The following is a 16,541-nucleotide window of genomic DNA, read 5'->3' on the forward strand; positions in this document are numbered from 1 at the left end:
AGGGGTAAAGTGACTATGTATAGATAATAAACAGTAAGGGGGTACAGGTTAGTGGAGGTCATTTGTACATGTAGGTAGGGGTAAAGTGACTATGTATAGATAATAAACAGTAAGGGGGTACAGGTTATTTGAGGTAATTTGGACATGTAGGTAGGGGTGAAGTGACTATGCATAGATAATAAACAGCAAGTAGCAGCAGTGAACAAAACAAATGGATCAATGTAATAGTCCGGTAACCATTTGACTAATTGTTCAGCAGTCTTATGGCTTGAGGGTAGAAGCTGTTAAGGAGCCTTTTGGTCCCAGACTTGATGCTCCGGTACCTCTTGCCGTGCGGTAGCAGAGAAAACAGTCTATGACTTGGGTGACTGGAGTCTCTGACAATTGTATGTGCTTTCCTCTGATACCGCCTGGTATTGAGGTCCTGGATGGCAGGAAGCTTGGCCCCAGTGATGTACTGGGCCCTACACACTACCCTCTGCAGCGCCTTACGGTCAGATGCCGAGCAGTTGCCATACCAGGCGGTGATGCAACCGGTCAGGATGCTCTCGATGGTGCAGCTGTGGAACTTTTGAGGATCTGGGGACCCATGCCAAATCTTTTCAGTCTCCTGAGGGAAAAAAGGTTTTGTCATGCCCTCTTCACAACGGTCTTGGTGTGTTTGGACCATAATTGTTATTTTGTGATGTGGAACTTGAATGTGGAACTTGAACCTCTCGACCCGCTCCACTACAGCCCCGTTGATGTTAATGGGGGCCTTTTCGGCCCGCCTTTTCCCGTAGTCCACAATCAGCTCCTTTGTCTTGCTCACACTGAGGGAGAGGTTGTTGTCCTGGCACCACATTGCCAGTTCTCTGACCGGATCATTCAGGTGAGAAAAAACATCACCCAGATAGGCCAGTCGTGTGAGAATCTCGTCATCATGCAAGCAGTCAGACAAGTGAAAATTATGGTCAGTAAAGAAAACTTTAAGCTTGTCTCTAAATAAATTTAAAAAACGTGTCAATATTTTGCCCCTTGATAACCAGCGCACTTCTGTATGTTATAAAACCGTTACATGGTCACCGCCCAGATCATTGCATAGTGCAGAAAATACACGAGAGTTCAGGGGCCTTGCTTTAACAAAGTTAACCATTTTCCCTGTAGTGTCCAAAACGTCTTTCAAGCTGTCAGGCATTCCCTTGGCAGCAAGAGCCTCTTGGTGGATGCTGCAGTGTACCCATGTAGCGTCGGGAGCAACTGCTTGCACGCGTGTTACCACTCCACTATGTCTCCCTGTCATGGCTTTTGTGCCATCAGTACAGATGCCAACACATCTTGACCACCAAAGTCCATTTGATGTCACAAAGCTGTCCAGTACTTTAAAGATATCCTCTTCTGGAAACCAGGACAACAGGGGAGGATGTCTTCCTTAATTGACCCCCCATAAACTTAACGGACATATACCAGGAGCTGTGCCAGGCCCGCCAAATCTGTTTACTCATCCAGCTGTAACGCATAGAATTCCCTGGCTTGTATGCGAAGCAGTAATTGTTTCAAAACATCTCCTGCCATGTCACTGATAAGTCGTGAAACGGTGTTGTTTGATGAAGGCATTGTTTGTATAGTTTTTTTTTACCTTTCCCCCCAGCATTGTCCCAGCCATATCCGTGGCAGCAGGAAGAATTAAATCCTTCCACAATAGTATGGGGCTTGCCTGTCCTAGCCACTCTGTAGCTCACCATATAAGACGCTTCTAGACCCGTATTATTAATGGGATCTGTTGCTTTTATACACGTCTCACTACTCGAAAGTCAACTTAATTCTCGCTCCAAAAATTCCCGTGGCTTATTTTTCAAATTGGCATGTTTTGTTTCTAAATGTCTGTGCAAGAGTGAAGGTTTCACTGAGTTGTGAGATAGTACTTTCGCACATATAAACACACTGTGGCTGAGGAAAAACACTACTCCCAATATAAGTGAACCCCAAATCAATGTAGTTCTCATCATATTTGCGCCTCTTCAATGGTACAACGTCCCTGTCTGTTGTTCGGTCCTTTCCCGGGTAAGGGGGGCAGTAGCTCTTCAGCTGCATCAGATTCACTACTGTCAGTGTCCATGCTAGCTGGGCTAACAACAAATGTAGAATTACTGATACTAGCATTGGATGTGCTCGTGGAACAACTTGTGTCGTCGACAGGTGCAGGTGTAGTACTGCTGGTAGTAGTAGTACTACCAGTAGAGCTGGTATGTGTCTATGGACGCTGGCATTACTTTATTTAACATTAATCAATTTCCAAGCAAACGGAATGAGCAGCAGCTACGTTTGGCTAAATACGGACCGTTAGTGGAATTCCCGCTAAAGAGTAACGGTTAATGTGATTGGATGTTAATTACTTGACTAGGCTACCTGTATTTGGCATTGTGTTATTTTATTGAACACCATATGGTTTAATTTTATTTTTTGGCAGTGAAACAAGAATACTCCGGTGAGAAAAAAACTCACCCAAATGTATAGCCCCGTTGGAAAATCTAAATGGACTGTTGTAAATTTGAATAACATTTTTAAAAACAAGTGAATCACATTTTTATTTGGCGTACCCCCGACGGCATTGCGCGTACGTACCTCAGTTTGGGAATACCTGGTCTAGGATATCCAGGAGGATGCTGTTGATGTGGGCACAGTGACTATGGGCACAGTGACTATGGTGGTCTGCTTGAAACATGTAGGGATTACAGACTCAGTCAGGGAGAGGTTGAAAATGTCAGTGAAGACTCTTGCTAGTTGGTCCGCACAGACTGAGTACACGTCCTGGTAATCCATCTGGCCCCGCGGCTTTGTGAATGTTGACCTGTTTAAAGGTCTTGCTCACATCGGCTACAGAGAGCGTTATCACACAGTCATCCAGAACAGCTGGTGCTCTCGTGCATGCTTCAGTGTTGCTTGTCTCAAAGCGAACATAAAAGGCATTTAGCTCGTCTGGTAGGCTCGCGTCACTGGGCAGCTCACGTCTAGGTTTCCCTTTGTAGTCCGCAATAGTTTTCAAGCCCTGCCACATCAAAATCAAATCAAATTTATTTATATAGCCCTTCTTACATCAGCTGATATCTCAAAGTGCTGTACAGAAACCCTGCCTAAAACCCCAAACAGCAAGCAATGCAGGTGTAGAAGCACGGTGGCTAGGAAAAAATCCCTAGAAAAGGCCAAAACCTAGGAAGAAACCTAGAGAGGAACCAGGCTATGAGGGGTGGCCAGTCCTCTTCTGGCTGTGCCGGGTGGAAATTATAACAGAACATGGCCAAGATGTTCAAATGTTCATAAATGACCAACATGGTCAAATAATAATAATCATAGTAGTTGTCGAGGGTGCAACAGGTCAGCACCTCAGGAGTAAATGTTAGTTGGCTTTTCATAGCCAATCATTGAGAGTATCTCTACTGCTCCTGCTGTCATAGCCAGTGTAGTAGGATTCCATTTTAATTCTGTATTGACGCTTTGCTGGTTTGTTTGTTCGTCTGAGGGCATAGCGGGATTTCTTATAAGCGTCCGGATTAGTGTCTCGCTCCTTGAAAGCGGCAGATCTAGCCTTTAGCTCGATGCGGATGTTGCCTGTAATCCATGGCTTCTGGTTGAGGTATGTACGTACGGTCAATGTGGGGACGACTTCATTGATGCACTTATTGATGAAGCCAATGACTGATGTGGTGTACTCCTCAATGCCATCGGAGGAATCCCGGAACATATTCCAGTGTGTGCTAGCAAAACAGTCCTGTAGAGTAGCATCCGCGTCATCTGACCACTTCCGTATTGAGCGAGTCACTGGTACTTCCTGCTTTAGTTTTCGCTTGTAAGCAGGAATCAGGAGGATAGAATTATGGTCAGATTGGTGCATGGAAAATCCCGCCAGCTCTATATTATCCGTGTCGTCGTTCAGCCACGACTCGGTGAAACATAAGATATTACAGTTCTTAATGTCCCGTTGGTAGGATAATCGAAGATCATCAATTTTATTTTCCAATGATTGCGTGTTAGCTAGTAGAACGGAAGGCAGTGGGAGTTTACTCGCTCGTCTATGGATTCTCAGAAGGCAGCCCGATCTCCCAATACCATTCACACCACAGGATTAGTAATTTCAAGTGAAAAAGTAAAAGTATGGGCCACTGCTAGCACCCCTGATTCAACTACTCGCAAAGCTCTTGATTAGTTGAATCAGCTGTGCTAGTGCTGGGCTGGAACAAAACATTTCCAGTCCTTGGGATCCCAGAGGAACAGACAGACAGGTGTCTTACTTCATTATCCCAGCGGAACAGACAGGCCGGTTGTCTTACTTCATTATCCCAGAAGAACAGACAGACAGGTGTCTTACTTCATTATCCCAGAAGAACAGACAGACAGGTATCTTACTTCATTATCCCAGCGGAACAGACAGACAGGTGTCTTACTTCATTATCCCAGCGGAACAGACAGACTGGTGTCTTACTTCATTATCCCAGAGGAACAGACAGACAGGTGTCTTACTTCATTATCCCAGAAGAACAGACAGACAGGTGTCTTACTTCATTATCCCAGAAGAACAGACAGACAGGTATCTTACTTCATTATCCCAGCGGAACAGACAGACAGGTGTCTTACTTCATTATCCCAGAGGAACAGACAGACAGGTATCTTACTTCATTATCCCAGAGGAACAGACAGACTGGTATCTTACTTCATTATCCCAGCGGAACAGACAGACAGGTGTCTTACTTCATTATTTTTCATTTTAGTCATTTAGCAGATGCTCTTATCCAGAGCGACTTACAGTAGTGAATATATACATTCCATTATTTTTTTTATTTTTCCGTACTGGTCCCCCGTGGGAATCGAACCCACAACCCTGGCGTTGCAAACACCATGCTCTACCAACTGAGCCACACGGGTCCAATTATCCCAGCGGAACAGACAGACAGGTATCTTACTTCATTGAAAGGGGACTCTGGTCGGGGAAAGCAGTCCGTAGTTTGGGCATGCAGACTGTAGAGCCAGGCATGTCCCCATCCCCCTGGGGGCCAGGCCAATCCAACACCCGCTGAGACCACAGGCAATGGGACTCCTGCAGGGCCCGTACAGACACGGGGCTCTCACGGTTACTCCCCGGGAGGGTGAACTTGGCAAACTTCATCTTCAAAACCTAAGAGAGCATTTTATTGTCAGTTTTCAAGATGTGCCTTGAGTCATAAAAACTCCTTACAGGACATAACAGAGAGGTTTGTTTGAGGACCTCTTCACCGATGTCCAGGTTTCCCTGAAAAGCCTGGACCAGGACGGTCCCGTCGAAGCAGACAGACTTCTTCTGGATGCGGACCTTCTTCCCATAGATCAGATTCTGAAGGAAGGCCTTTCCCTAAAGAGCAAAACAAGACAATGCACATTTTGTGAGCCGAAGGACTCTATTCAAAATACATCACAATGTGTCAACCCATTCACACATATATTACACCAAATACTAAACACTAACCCTTGAGATAAGAATCCTATTTTGTGAGACATAGACATGAATGACATGGAGAGGAACAGAGTACCTGCAGGAAATGTGCTGAGTTTTGGTCAGTGGACACATTGAAGCCCCAGAACTTGTACTTCTTGGCCAGACAAGGTGACTGTAGCTCCCCTGGCAGCTCCACCAGAGCTGACCGACTGACGAACTCTGTGTTCCCATAGTCAATGTAGGATACGTGAAACTGGACACAAGATGGAGATCGGAATGTCAGTCTGCATCCCAAATGACATCCTATTCCCTATATAATGCACTACTTTTGACCAGGGCCTATAGGGATAAGTAGTGCACTATAAGGAATAGGGTGCCATTTGGAAACGATGTTTCTTTTAAAGACAAGTTGGATACATAATCAGTCAGCACCACAGCCAGCCTCCTCACGCCAGTCAGCACAACAGCCAGCCTCCTCATGCCAGTCAGCACCACAGCCAGCCTCCTCACGCCAGTCAGCACCACAGCCAGCCTCCTCACGCCAGTCAACACCACAGCCAGCCTCCTCACGCCAGTCAGCACCACAGCCAGCCTCCTCACGCCAGTCAACACCACAGCCAGCCTCCTCACGCCAGTCAACACCACAGCCAGCCTCCTCACGCCAGTCAACACCACAGCCAGCCTCCTCACGCCAGTCAGCACCACAGCCAGCCTCCTCACGCCAGTCAGCACCACAGCCAGCCTCCTCACGCCAGTCAACACAACAGCCAGCCTCCTCACGCCAGTCAACACCACAGCCAGCCTCCTCACGCCAGTCAGCACAACAGCCAGCCTCCTCACGCCAGTCAGCACCACAGCCAGCCTCCTCACGCCAGTCAACACAACAGCCAGCCTCCTCACGCCAGTCAGCACCACAGCCAGCCTCCTCACGCCAGTCAGCACCACAGCCAGCCTCCTCACGCCAGTCAACACAACAGCCAGCCTCCTCACGCCAGTCAGCACAACAGCCAGCCTCCTCACGCCAGTCAGCACAACAGCCAGCCTCCTCACGCCAGTCAGCACAACAGCCTTCTCACGTCAGTCATCACCACAGCCTCCTCACGTCAGTCATCACCAGCTGGGGGGGGTTATACACCAGCTGCAATTCCAAATCTGTCTAAATCTATTACCTGTCTAACCACTTAACTTCCAAAGCAGGATCTCATCAGCACAGCCTCAGGTGGATCCTGACAGATCACGCTTGTGTCAGAATGAAGGTGAATGAAGAATGAAGGAACCACAATGATACATTGATAAGCCCCCTCACATCATGTACTGTAGGCTTTTCCAGACAGCGAGGTGGTCAGCGTGTCCCAAATTCCCCAAAGGGCTCTGGTCAAAAGTAGTGCACTTTATAGGGAATAGGGTGCCATGTGGGTAGTATCCAGACTCTCATTGACTCACATTATCAGTCTGCTGCAGGACCTTGCACCTGTACCAACAGCTGTCCTCTGAGAAGACTGCCCCATAAATCTAGACGCAAACACAAGATAGATGCAATGTATGAATCCAATGATAATGGTCTCTCTCTCTCTCTCTCTCTTCTCCATCTCTCCAAGTCTAGCTTCTACCTTTCTTTACCTTCTGAGGATTGGGAGTTCCAAGTAACCTTTGGGCTGTTGGGCATTTGTCTGCCAAGGCATTTCTTATGTTTTCAATGGCTTGATCGTCATTGACATTCTACAACACATGACAAACAGACATGTGGGTTACTGTGTGTACGTGTTTGGGTTACATTTCTTGGGTGTTCTTGTGTAAATCAAATGAATCAATCAACAAGTGAAATGTTCAACCAAAGTTCTAACGTTAATTCATTCAATAGTGGGATGTGCTACGTGTAGCTAGCTAGCTACCTGTGCCCAAAACGTGACGGCATCCAAAACGTGTGTTACTCCAACAAGCTCCACTAAAATTAAATCAAACCAGTATTAATACGGGAAGGATATTTTCCATAATTAAGTGGATAGTTACAGAAATATTTAGACGACAGAAAAAAAGACTCACTATCCTCACCGTCCATCGTTCATTGGTCTATGTTTCTAGGTTGATTGGCTATGATGTACAGAACACAACATGATGACGCGCTGGTGTGCATGGCTACGGCTCCCTGGCGAGGACAACATCAAATCTAACAACTTAGAAATTCACGTTTTTGGAGAAGTCATTTGTTCTAAAAACAGATGTTGTCCATGAAGTTACCGTGGAAACAGACAAAAATATTTGTTTTATTACAGTAGGTCAACCTAATAATCTCACTTGTTTGGATCTTGATATGCTTTAAACGAAATAAATGTATGCACTTTGAGAAAAGTCATGCTGAGGTCAAGCGGTTCATGAAAAAACGAGCACGCGCGAAGACACATTTTTTCTGTGATACTCTACAGTGGGTCTCTTAGCAGGTGTAAATAATGTGTAGTTCATATTAAAGCAATAAGGCACGAGGGGTGTGGTATATTACCAATATACCATGTCCAAGGGCTGTTCTTAAACCTGACGCAACGCGGAGCGCCTGGACACAGCCCGTAGCCGTGGTATAGTTGCCATATACAACAAACTCCCGAGGTGTCTTATTGCTGTTATAAACTGGTTACCGACGTAATTAGAGCAGTAAAAATACATGTTTTGTCATACCCATGGTATAGGGTCTGATATACCACGGCTGTTAGCCAATCTGCATTCAGGGCTCAAACCACCCAGTTTATAATAGTTGATACTCAACAAACTGGATGCAGTCTATCACAGTGCCATCCGTTTTGTCACCAAAGCCCCATATACTACCCACCACTGCGACCTGTACGCTTTCTTTGGCTGGCCCTCGCTTCATACTCGTCGCCAAACCCACTGGCTCCAGGTCATCTACAAGACCCTGCTAGGTAAAGTTCCCCCTTATCTCAGCTCACTGGTCACCATAGCAGCACCCACCTGTAGCATGCGCTCCAGCAGGTATATCTCTATGCGCTCCAGCAGGTATATCTCTCTGGTCACCCCCAAAGCCAATTCCTCCTTTGGCCGCCTTTCCTTCCAGTTCTCTGCTGCCAATGACTGGAACGAACTACAAAAGTCTTACTTTGCCACCATGGCCTTTTTTGCCTTTTTCCTCCCTTATCTCACCTCATTTGCTCACATTGTATATATACTTATTTTTCTACTGTATTATTGACTGTATGTTTGTTTTACTCCATGCGTAACTCTGTGTTGTTGTTTTTGTCGAACTGCTTTGCTTTATCTTGGCCAGGTCGCAATTGTAAATGAGAACTTGTTCTCAACTTTCCTACCTGGTTAAATAAAGGTGAAATAAAAAAAATAAAAAAATATGGTACAGTACTTCATACTGTGTAAATAAAGGTACGTTTGTTATTGAACATGAAAGTTTGTTGCATCAACATATTTTTTTTGTGGTGTAAAATACTTGAAAGTACTACTTAAGTCATTTTTGGGGGGGTATCTTAATGATAATTTTGACTACTTTTACTTCCCTACATTCCTAAAGAAACTTTACTTTTTACTCCATACATTTTCCATTACACCCAAAAGTGCTCGTTACATTTTCAATGCTTAGTAGGACAGGAAAATGGTCTAATTCTCACACTTATCAAGAGAACATCCCTGGTCATCCTCTGCCTCTGATCTGGAGGACTCACTAAACACATGCTTCGTTTGTAAATCATGTCTGAGTGTTGGACCACACCCCTGGCTTTCCGTAAATTAAATGTAATTATTTATATTTTTACTCAAGTAGTATTTTCTGGGTGACTTTCACTTTTACTTGAGTCCTTTTCTCTTAAGGTATCTTTACTCAAGTATGAAAATTGGGTACTTTTTCCACCACTGATCAGGAGCTGCACAAGACCATATTTTCTTTAGCTTTATACACTGACTATAACCAACAAACAATTGTTCTGTTGTTCATATACCAAGCTCTACACCAGATGATGTCATTGTTACCATCTACTGAATGTAATAATGTGAAGAAAAGTCTTTTTGAAATGAATTCTTTAATAAAATTCAGTCTTCTGATGAAATGCCCAAACCACCATTGCCACCGAATCCCCCTTCCCCACTGCATCAACACATCAACACACACAAAAAAAACCTAAACCCCTAGCTACATTCCAGTGGAAACATTAACAACCATGACTGTAAGACACTTATTGTGTCATGTAGTCTGCATAGCAGACTGGTTTATAATGGTAACAAAGATCAAAGCTTAGAGGACAACTTCAATTTACAGGCTGAATTCAACCAGTAACTGCAGTTTTCAACATTTGGAATCAGCCCCAAATGGTACACTGCTTTTCCCTACATAGTGCACTACTTTTGACCAGGACCCATAAGACTCTGGTCAAAAGTAGTGCACTATAAAGGGAATAGGGTGGCATTTAGGAAGCAGACTCAGTGTCTCTTCTTTTCAATAAATAACACTTCAGTCTCAACAGTTGTTTAATTGTTGAGTCACTTGGTGACATTGACATGGGCTCCATATATGAAGTCCTCTGGGAGCGTCTCAACGGGGATGGAGCTCAACTGTTCATCAAGAGAACGTAGTGTCCACAGCTTCTCCAGTTCATACACCTCTCTGGTCTCTGGTAGCATGAAGTGGACCACCATCCTTCCTACAGGGAGGAAAGGAGAGAGAAGGGAGAGGGAGAAAGAGAGAAGGGAGAGAGCGACAGAGAGAGAAGGGAGACAGAGAGAAGGGAGACAGAGAGAAGGGAGACAGAAAGAAGGGAGACAGAGAGAAGGGAGACAGAGAGAAGGGAGACAGAGAGAGCAATAGGATTAGCAAGTAAGAAATTGACATTTTCACATAAATGTAAAAACCTTACCTTATTAACCACATATCCAGAGAAAATATATCAGTGTAATATTTCTAGAGACCATCAGTGTGTTATTTCAGTAAATTATTCTAATCTTCATGCACTATAATCCAGCACTAGATCATCCTACTGCACTATAAACCACAGTCAGGAGCAGATCATCCTACTGTACAATAAACCACAGTCAGGAGCAGATCATCCTACTGTACTATAAACCACAGTCAGGAGCAGATCATCCTACTGCACTATAAACCACAGTCAGGAGCAGATCATCCTACTGCCCTATAAACCACAGTCAGGAGCAGATCATCCTACTGTACTATAAACCACAGTCAGGAGCAGATCATCCTACTGCACTATAAACCACAGTCAGGAGCAGATCATCCTACTGTACTATAAACCACAGTCAGGAGCAGATCATCCTACTGCACTATAAACCACAGTCAGGAGCAGATCATCCTACTGCACTATAAACCACAGTCAGGAGCAGATCATCCTACTGCACTATAAACCACAGTCAGGAGCAGATCATCCTACTGCACTATAAACCACAGTCAGGAGCAGATCATCCTACTGTACTATAAACCACAGTCAGGAGCAGATCATCCTACTGTACTATAAACCACAGTCAGGAGCAGATCATCCTACTGCACTATAAACCACAGTCAGAAGCAGATCATCCTACTGCACTATAATCCAGCACTAGATCATCCTACTACACTATAAACCACAGTCAGGAGCAGATCATCCTACTGTACTATAAACCACAGTCAGGAGCAGATCATCCTACTGTACTATAAACCACAGTCAGGAGCAGATCATCCTACTGCACTATAATCCAGCACTAGATCATCGTACTGCACTATAAACCACAGTCAGGAGCAGATCATCCTACTGCACTATAAACCACAGCCAGGAGCAGATCATCCTACTGTACTATAAACCACAGTCAGGAGCAGATCATCCTACTGTACTATAAACCACAGTCAGGAGCAGATATTTCCTACTGCACTATAAACCACGGTCAGGAGCAGATCATCCTACTGTACTATAAACCACAGTCAGGAGCAGATCATCCTACTGTACTATAAACCACAGTCAGGAGCAGATCATCCTACTGTACTATAAACCACAGCCAGGAGCAGATCATCCTACTGCCCTATAATCCACAGCCAGGAGCAGATCATCCTACTGCCCTATAATCCAGTCAGGAGCAGATCATCCTACTGTACTATAAACCACAGTCAGGAGCAGATCATCCTACTGTACTATAAACCACAGTCAGGAGCAGATCATCCTACTGTACTATAAACCACAGTCAGGAGCAGATCATCCTACTGCACTATAAACCACAGTCAGAAGCAGATCATCCTACTGCACTATAATCCAGCACTAGATCATCCTACTACACTATAAACCACAGTCAGGAGCAGATCATCCTACTGTACTATAAACCACAGTCAGGAGCAGATCATCCTACTGTACTATAAACCACAGTCAGGAGCAGATCATCCTACTGTACTATAAACCACAGCCAGGAGCAGATCATCCTACTGCCCTATAATCCACAGCCAGGAGCAGATCATCCTACTGCCCTATAATCCAGTCAGGAGCAGATCATCCTACTGTACTATAAACCACAGTCAGGAGCAGATCATCCTACTGTACTATAAACCACAGTCAGGAGCAGATCATCCTACTGTACTATAAACCACAGTCAGGAGCAGATCATCCTACTGCACTATAAACCACAGTCAGAAGCAGATCATCCTACTGCACTATAATCCAGCACTAGATCATCCTACTACACTATAAACCACAGTCAGGAGCAGATCATCCTACTGTACTATAAACCACAGTCAGGAGCAGATCATCCTACTGTACTATAAACCACAGTCAGGAGCAGATCATCCTACTGTACTATAAACCACAGCCAGGAGCAGATCATCCTACTGCCCTATAATCCACAGCCAGGAGCAGATCATCCTACTGCCCTATAATCCAGTCAGGAGCAGATCATCCTACTGTACTATAAACCACAGTCAGGAGCAGATCATCCTACTGTACTATAAACCACAGTCAGGAGCAGATCATCCTACTGTACTATAAACCACAGTCAGGAGCAGATCATCCTACTGCACTATAAACCACAGTCAGAAGCAGATCATCCTACTGCACTATAATCCAGCACTAGATCATCCTACTACACTATAAACCACAGTCAGGAGCAGATCATCCTACTGTACTATAAACCACAGTCAGGAGCAGATCATCCTACTGCACTATAAACCACAGTCAGGAGCAGATCATCCTACTGCACTATGAACCACAGTCAGGAGCAGATCATCCTACTGCACTATAAACCACAGTCAGGAGCAGATCATCCTACTGCACTATAAACCACAGTCAGGAGCAGATCATCCTACTGTACTATAAACCACAGTTAGGAGCAGATCATCCTACTGTACTATAAACCACAGTCAGGAGCAGATCATCCTACTGTACTATAAACCACAGTCAGGAGCAGATCATCCTACTATACTATAAACCACAGTCAGGAGCAGATCATCCTACTGCACTATAAACCACAGTCAGGAGCAGATCATTCTACTGCACTATAAACCACAGTCAGGAGCAGATCATCCTACTGCACTATAAACCACAGTCAGGAGCAGATCATCCTACTGTACTATAAACCACAGTCAGGAGCAGATCATCCTACTGTACTATAAACCACAGTCAGGAGCAGATCATCCTACTGTACTATAAACCACAGTCAGGAGCAGATCATCCTACTGTACTATAAACCACAGTCAGGAGCAGATCATCCTACTGCACTATAAACCACAGTCAGGAGCAGATCATCCTACTGCACTATAAAGCACAGTCAGGAGCAGATCATCCTACTGTACTATAAACCAGTCAGGAGCAGATCATCCTACTGTACTATAAACCACAGTCAGGAGCAGATCATCCTACTGCACTATAAACCACAGTCAGGAGCAGATCATCCTACTGCACTATAAACCACAGTCAGGAGCAGATCATCCTACTGTACTATAAACCACAGTCAGGAGCAGATCATCCTACTGCACTATAAACCACAGTCAGGAGCAGATCATCCTACTGTACTATAAACCACAGTCAGGAGCAGATCATCCTACTGCACTATAATCCAGCACTAGATCATCGTACTGCACTATAAACCACAGTCAGGAGCAGATCATCCTACTGCACTATAAACCACAGCCAGGAGCAGATCATCCTACTGCACTATAAACCACAGCCAGGAGCAGATCATCCTACTGTACTATAAACCACAGTCAGGCGCAGATCATCCTACTGTACTATAAACCACAGTCAGGAGCAGATATTTCCTACTGCACTATAAACCACGGTCAGGAGCAGATCATCTTACTGTACTATAAACCACAGTCAGGAGCAGATCATCCTACTGTACTATAAACCACAGTCAGGAGCAGATCATCCTACTGTACTATAAACCACAGTCAGGAGCAGATCATCCTACTGCCCTATAATCCACAGCCAGGAGCAGATCATCCTACTGCCCTATAATCCAGTCAGGAGCAGATCATCCTACTGTACTATAAACCACAGTCAGGAGCAGATCATCCTACTGTACTATAAACCACAGTCAGGAGCAGATCATCCTACTGTACTATAAACCACAGTAAGGAGCAGATCATCCTACTGTACTATAAACCACAGTCAGGAGCAGATCATCCTACTGCACTATAAACCACAGTCAGGAGCAGATCATCCTACTGCACTACAAACCACAGCCAGGAGCAGATCATCCTACTGCACTATAAACCACAGTCAGGAGCAGATCATCCTACTGCACTATAAACCACAGCCAGGAGCAGATCATCCTACTGCACTATAAACCACAGCCAGGAGCAGATCATCCTACTGCCCTATAATCCACAGTCAGGAGCATATCATCCTACTGCACTATAATCCAGCACCAGGAGCAGATCATCCTACTGCACTATAATCCAGCACCAGATCATCCTACTGCACTATAATCCAGCACCAGGAGCAGATCATCAAACATACCAAAGTCAATGCACATCCAGTCATCTGCATCCTTTCCCTCAATCTTGGCATGTGGGTCCCCATCTTTCTTCATATATTTGTACTGACAAAATATGAAACATGTATTACAACACAGTGGTGCCAAATGTACATGGCGTTTGCTGCACAGCTTTGACCAGCAGTACCATTATTCACATGTTCCAAATAGAGTTGCAAAATTCAAGTAACTTTTTCGGAAATTCCCAGGTTTCCTGCTTATTCCCTTCGGATTCTGCGATTCTTCCTACCAGAACATCTGGAAAACCTGGGGATTTGTGGAAAGTTACCGGAATTTTGCAAACCGACAATTGATCCAATAAAGGAATTACCACTTTAATGGCGTACAGGGCCATGGCACGGAGGTGCCTTGAGGAGGACCCGCTGACAACGATAAAGTAGTCGGTGTACTTGATGTCCTCAGGCACCTTGATGACACAGATGTCTGCTGCATTCTCCTGGCGGAGCAGGGACACCAACACGTCCATGTTAAAGTCCTCCTGCGGGTTTCCTACAGCAAGGGGAGAGGGAGGATCAGTGTAGCCTACTGGTTAGAGTGTTGGACTAGTAACCGCAAGGTTACAAGTTCAAATCCCCGAGCTGACAAGGTACAAATCTGTTGTTCTGACCCTGAACAAGGCAGTTAGCCCAGTGTTCCTAGGCTGTCATTGAAAATAAGAATTTGTTCTTAACTGACTTGCAAGTTAAATAAAGGTTAAAATATATATATATTCATAAGTAATACACTAGCCTGGGAGACATCATTCCAACTCCCTGTCACTCAATGTCATACCAACCATGTTTGAGTAACAAGGAGTTGGCATGATGGCCCAACAGACTGGCACCCAGGATATCTTCCATACAGGTGAATGTACTGTGGAGGTGAGTAAACTCAGCCAGATGAAGCTTTAGAATTGGTCTACAGAAAAGTGTTGTGCACTTTTGGAAAAATACATAACAAACTTTTTATTTATACCGTTATTTTACCAGGTAAATTGACTGAGAACACATTCTCATTTACAGCAATGACCTGGGGAATAGTTACAGGGGAAGGGGGGGTGAATGAGCCAATAGTAAACGGGGGATGATTAGGTGACCATGATGGTATGAGGGCCAGATTGGGAATTTAGCCAAGACACCGGGGTTAACACCCCTACTCTTACGATAAGTGCAATGGGATCTTTAGTGACTTCAGAGTCAAGACACCCGTTTAACGTCCCATCCGAAAGACGGCACCCTACACAGGGCAATGTCCCCAATCACTGCCCTGGGGAATTTGGGATATTTTTTAGACCAGAGGAAAGAGTGCCTCCTACTGGCCCTCCAACATCACTTCCAGCAGCATCTGGTCTCCCATCCAGGGACTGACCAGGACCAACCCTGCTTAGCTTCAGAAGCAAGCCAGCTGTGGGATGCAGGGTGGTATGCTGCTGTAAGACGAAGAGGCTTTTACACGAAGAGGCAGGTATGGCGCTTAGCTAGATCAGATAGTATGACTTTGTAATTGAATTGGGTGCCTTGTAGCCATGTAACGTTACACTACTAACGTTAGCTAGCTAGTTATCTGATTGAATCAATTTTAGTTATACTTACTTTGGCTTGAGTCACTCTGCATCTCATATTCATCTTGTGCCAGAAACTTGCCAGGGCTGTCCAACTTTGAAACACTCTCTTCATTATGTAAATCGGCGTAATATCTTCTAATACCGTTGTAAAATGCAGAGAGATGTGGATGCATTTGTTGAGAGGCAAGACATGTGTAACGTCGATATAAAAACTCTGTGCTGCGTCGCGCTTTTGCAATTAAAGACGCACCTCTAACGACACCGGTATACCCTCGAAGAACATTATGTGAAAGTATCCGAGAGAGAAATTGCCGAGAACAATTGAGTACACACATGATTTAACTATCGTGTCATTGCCATCAAAACGCATGTATTTTTGGCTTGTTTTTCCAAGGACTGTCTAGAAACAGGAAGTGTTTGATTCCAGGACTCTGATTGGTTGAGGTGGTTTCTTCGCTGTTTACGCCTCCTTCCGTACAGTTCTCCTCCTGGATGCGCTTTACCGCCGCCTAACGTACAGGAGTGGGACTTTGCGAAGTAGCACACCAAATAATATTGCTCTCGTTTCAGCTATAAAAC

General features: G+C 44.8%; 2 protein-coding genes across 5 annotated transcripts in view; both read right to left on the reverse strand.

Annotated features, from left to right (window-relative positions):
• Window positions 1-7,575, reverse strand: part of stk31 (serine/threonine kinase 31) — a 51,510-nt gene extending 43,935 nt beyond the window's left edge. For 2 of the 4 annotated variants that reach the window (XM_029746753.1, XM_029746752.1), the window contains exons 1-7: window positions 7,490-7,573; window positions 7,339-7,391; window positions 7,067-7,165; window positions 6,890-6,958; window positions 5,541-5,699; window positions 5,240-5,362; window positions 4,938-5,149 (exon numbers count right to left, since the gene is read on the reverse strand). In XM_029746753.1, coding sequence (XP_029602613.1) covers window positions 4,938-5,149; window positions 5,240-5,362; window positions 5,541-5,699; window positions 6,890-6,958; window positions 7,067-7,165; window positions 7,339-7,391; window positions 7,490-7,505 — 731 coding nt within the window. In that variant the 5' untranslated portion in view covers window positions 7,506-7,573. Of the gene's footprint in view, window positions 1-4,937; window positions 5,150-5,239; window positions 5,363-5,540; window positions 5,700-6,889; window positions 6,959-7,066; window positions 7,166-7,338; window positions 7,392-7,489 lie in introns of all 4 variants that reach the window. The other 2 variants (XM_029746754.1, XM_029746755.1) reach the window with 2 other exon arrangements.
• Window positions 7,576-9,461: 1,886 nt separating this feature from the next.
• On the reverse strand, window positions 9,462-16,374 carry LOC115187750 (mitochondrial assembly of ribosomal large subunit protein 1). Its single transcript, XM_029746775.1, has 4 exons — window positions 15,991-16,374; window positions 14,730-14,908; window positions 14,383-14,464; window positions 9,462-10,098 (listed from the first exon to the last, which is right to left on the reverse strand). Exons 1-4 carry the CDS (start codon window positions 16,295-16,297, stop codon window positions 9,938-9,940), a joined length of 729 nt encoding a protein of 242 aa, XP_029602635.1. The 5' UTR covers window positions 16,298-16,374; the 3' UTR covers window positions 9,462-9,937.
• Between the last annotated feature and the right edge of the window lie 167 nt (window positions 16,375-16,541).

The sequence above is a fragment of the Salmo trutta genome, unplaced genomic scaffold (assembly GCF_901001165.1).
Source record: "Salmo trutta unplaced genomic scaffold, fSalTru1.1, whole genome shotgun sequence".
NCBI classification, from domain to species: Eukaryota; Metazoa; Chordata; class Actinopteri; order Salmoniformes; family Salmonidae; genus Salmo; species Salmo trutta.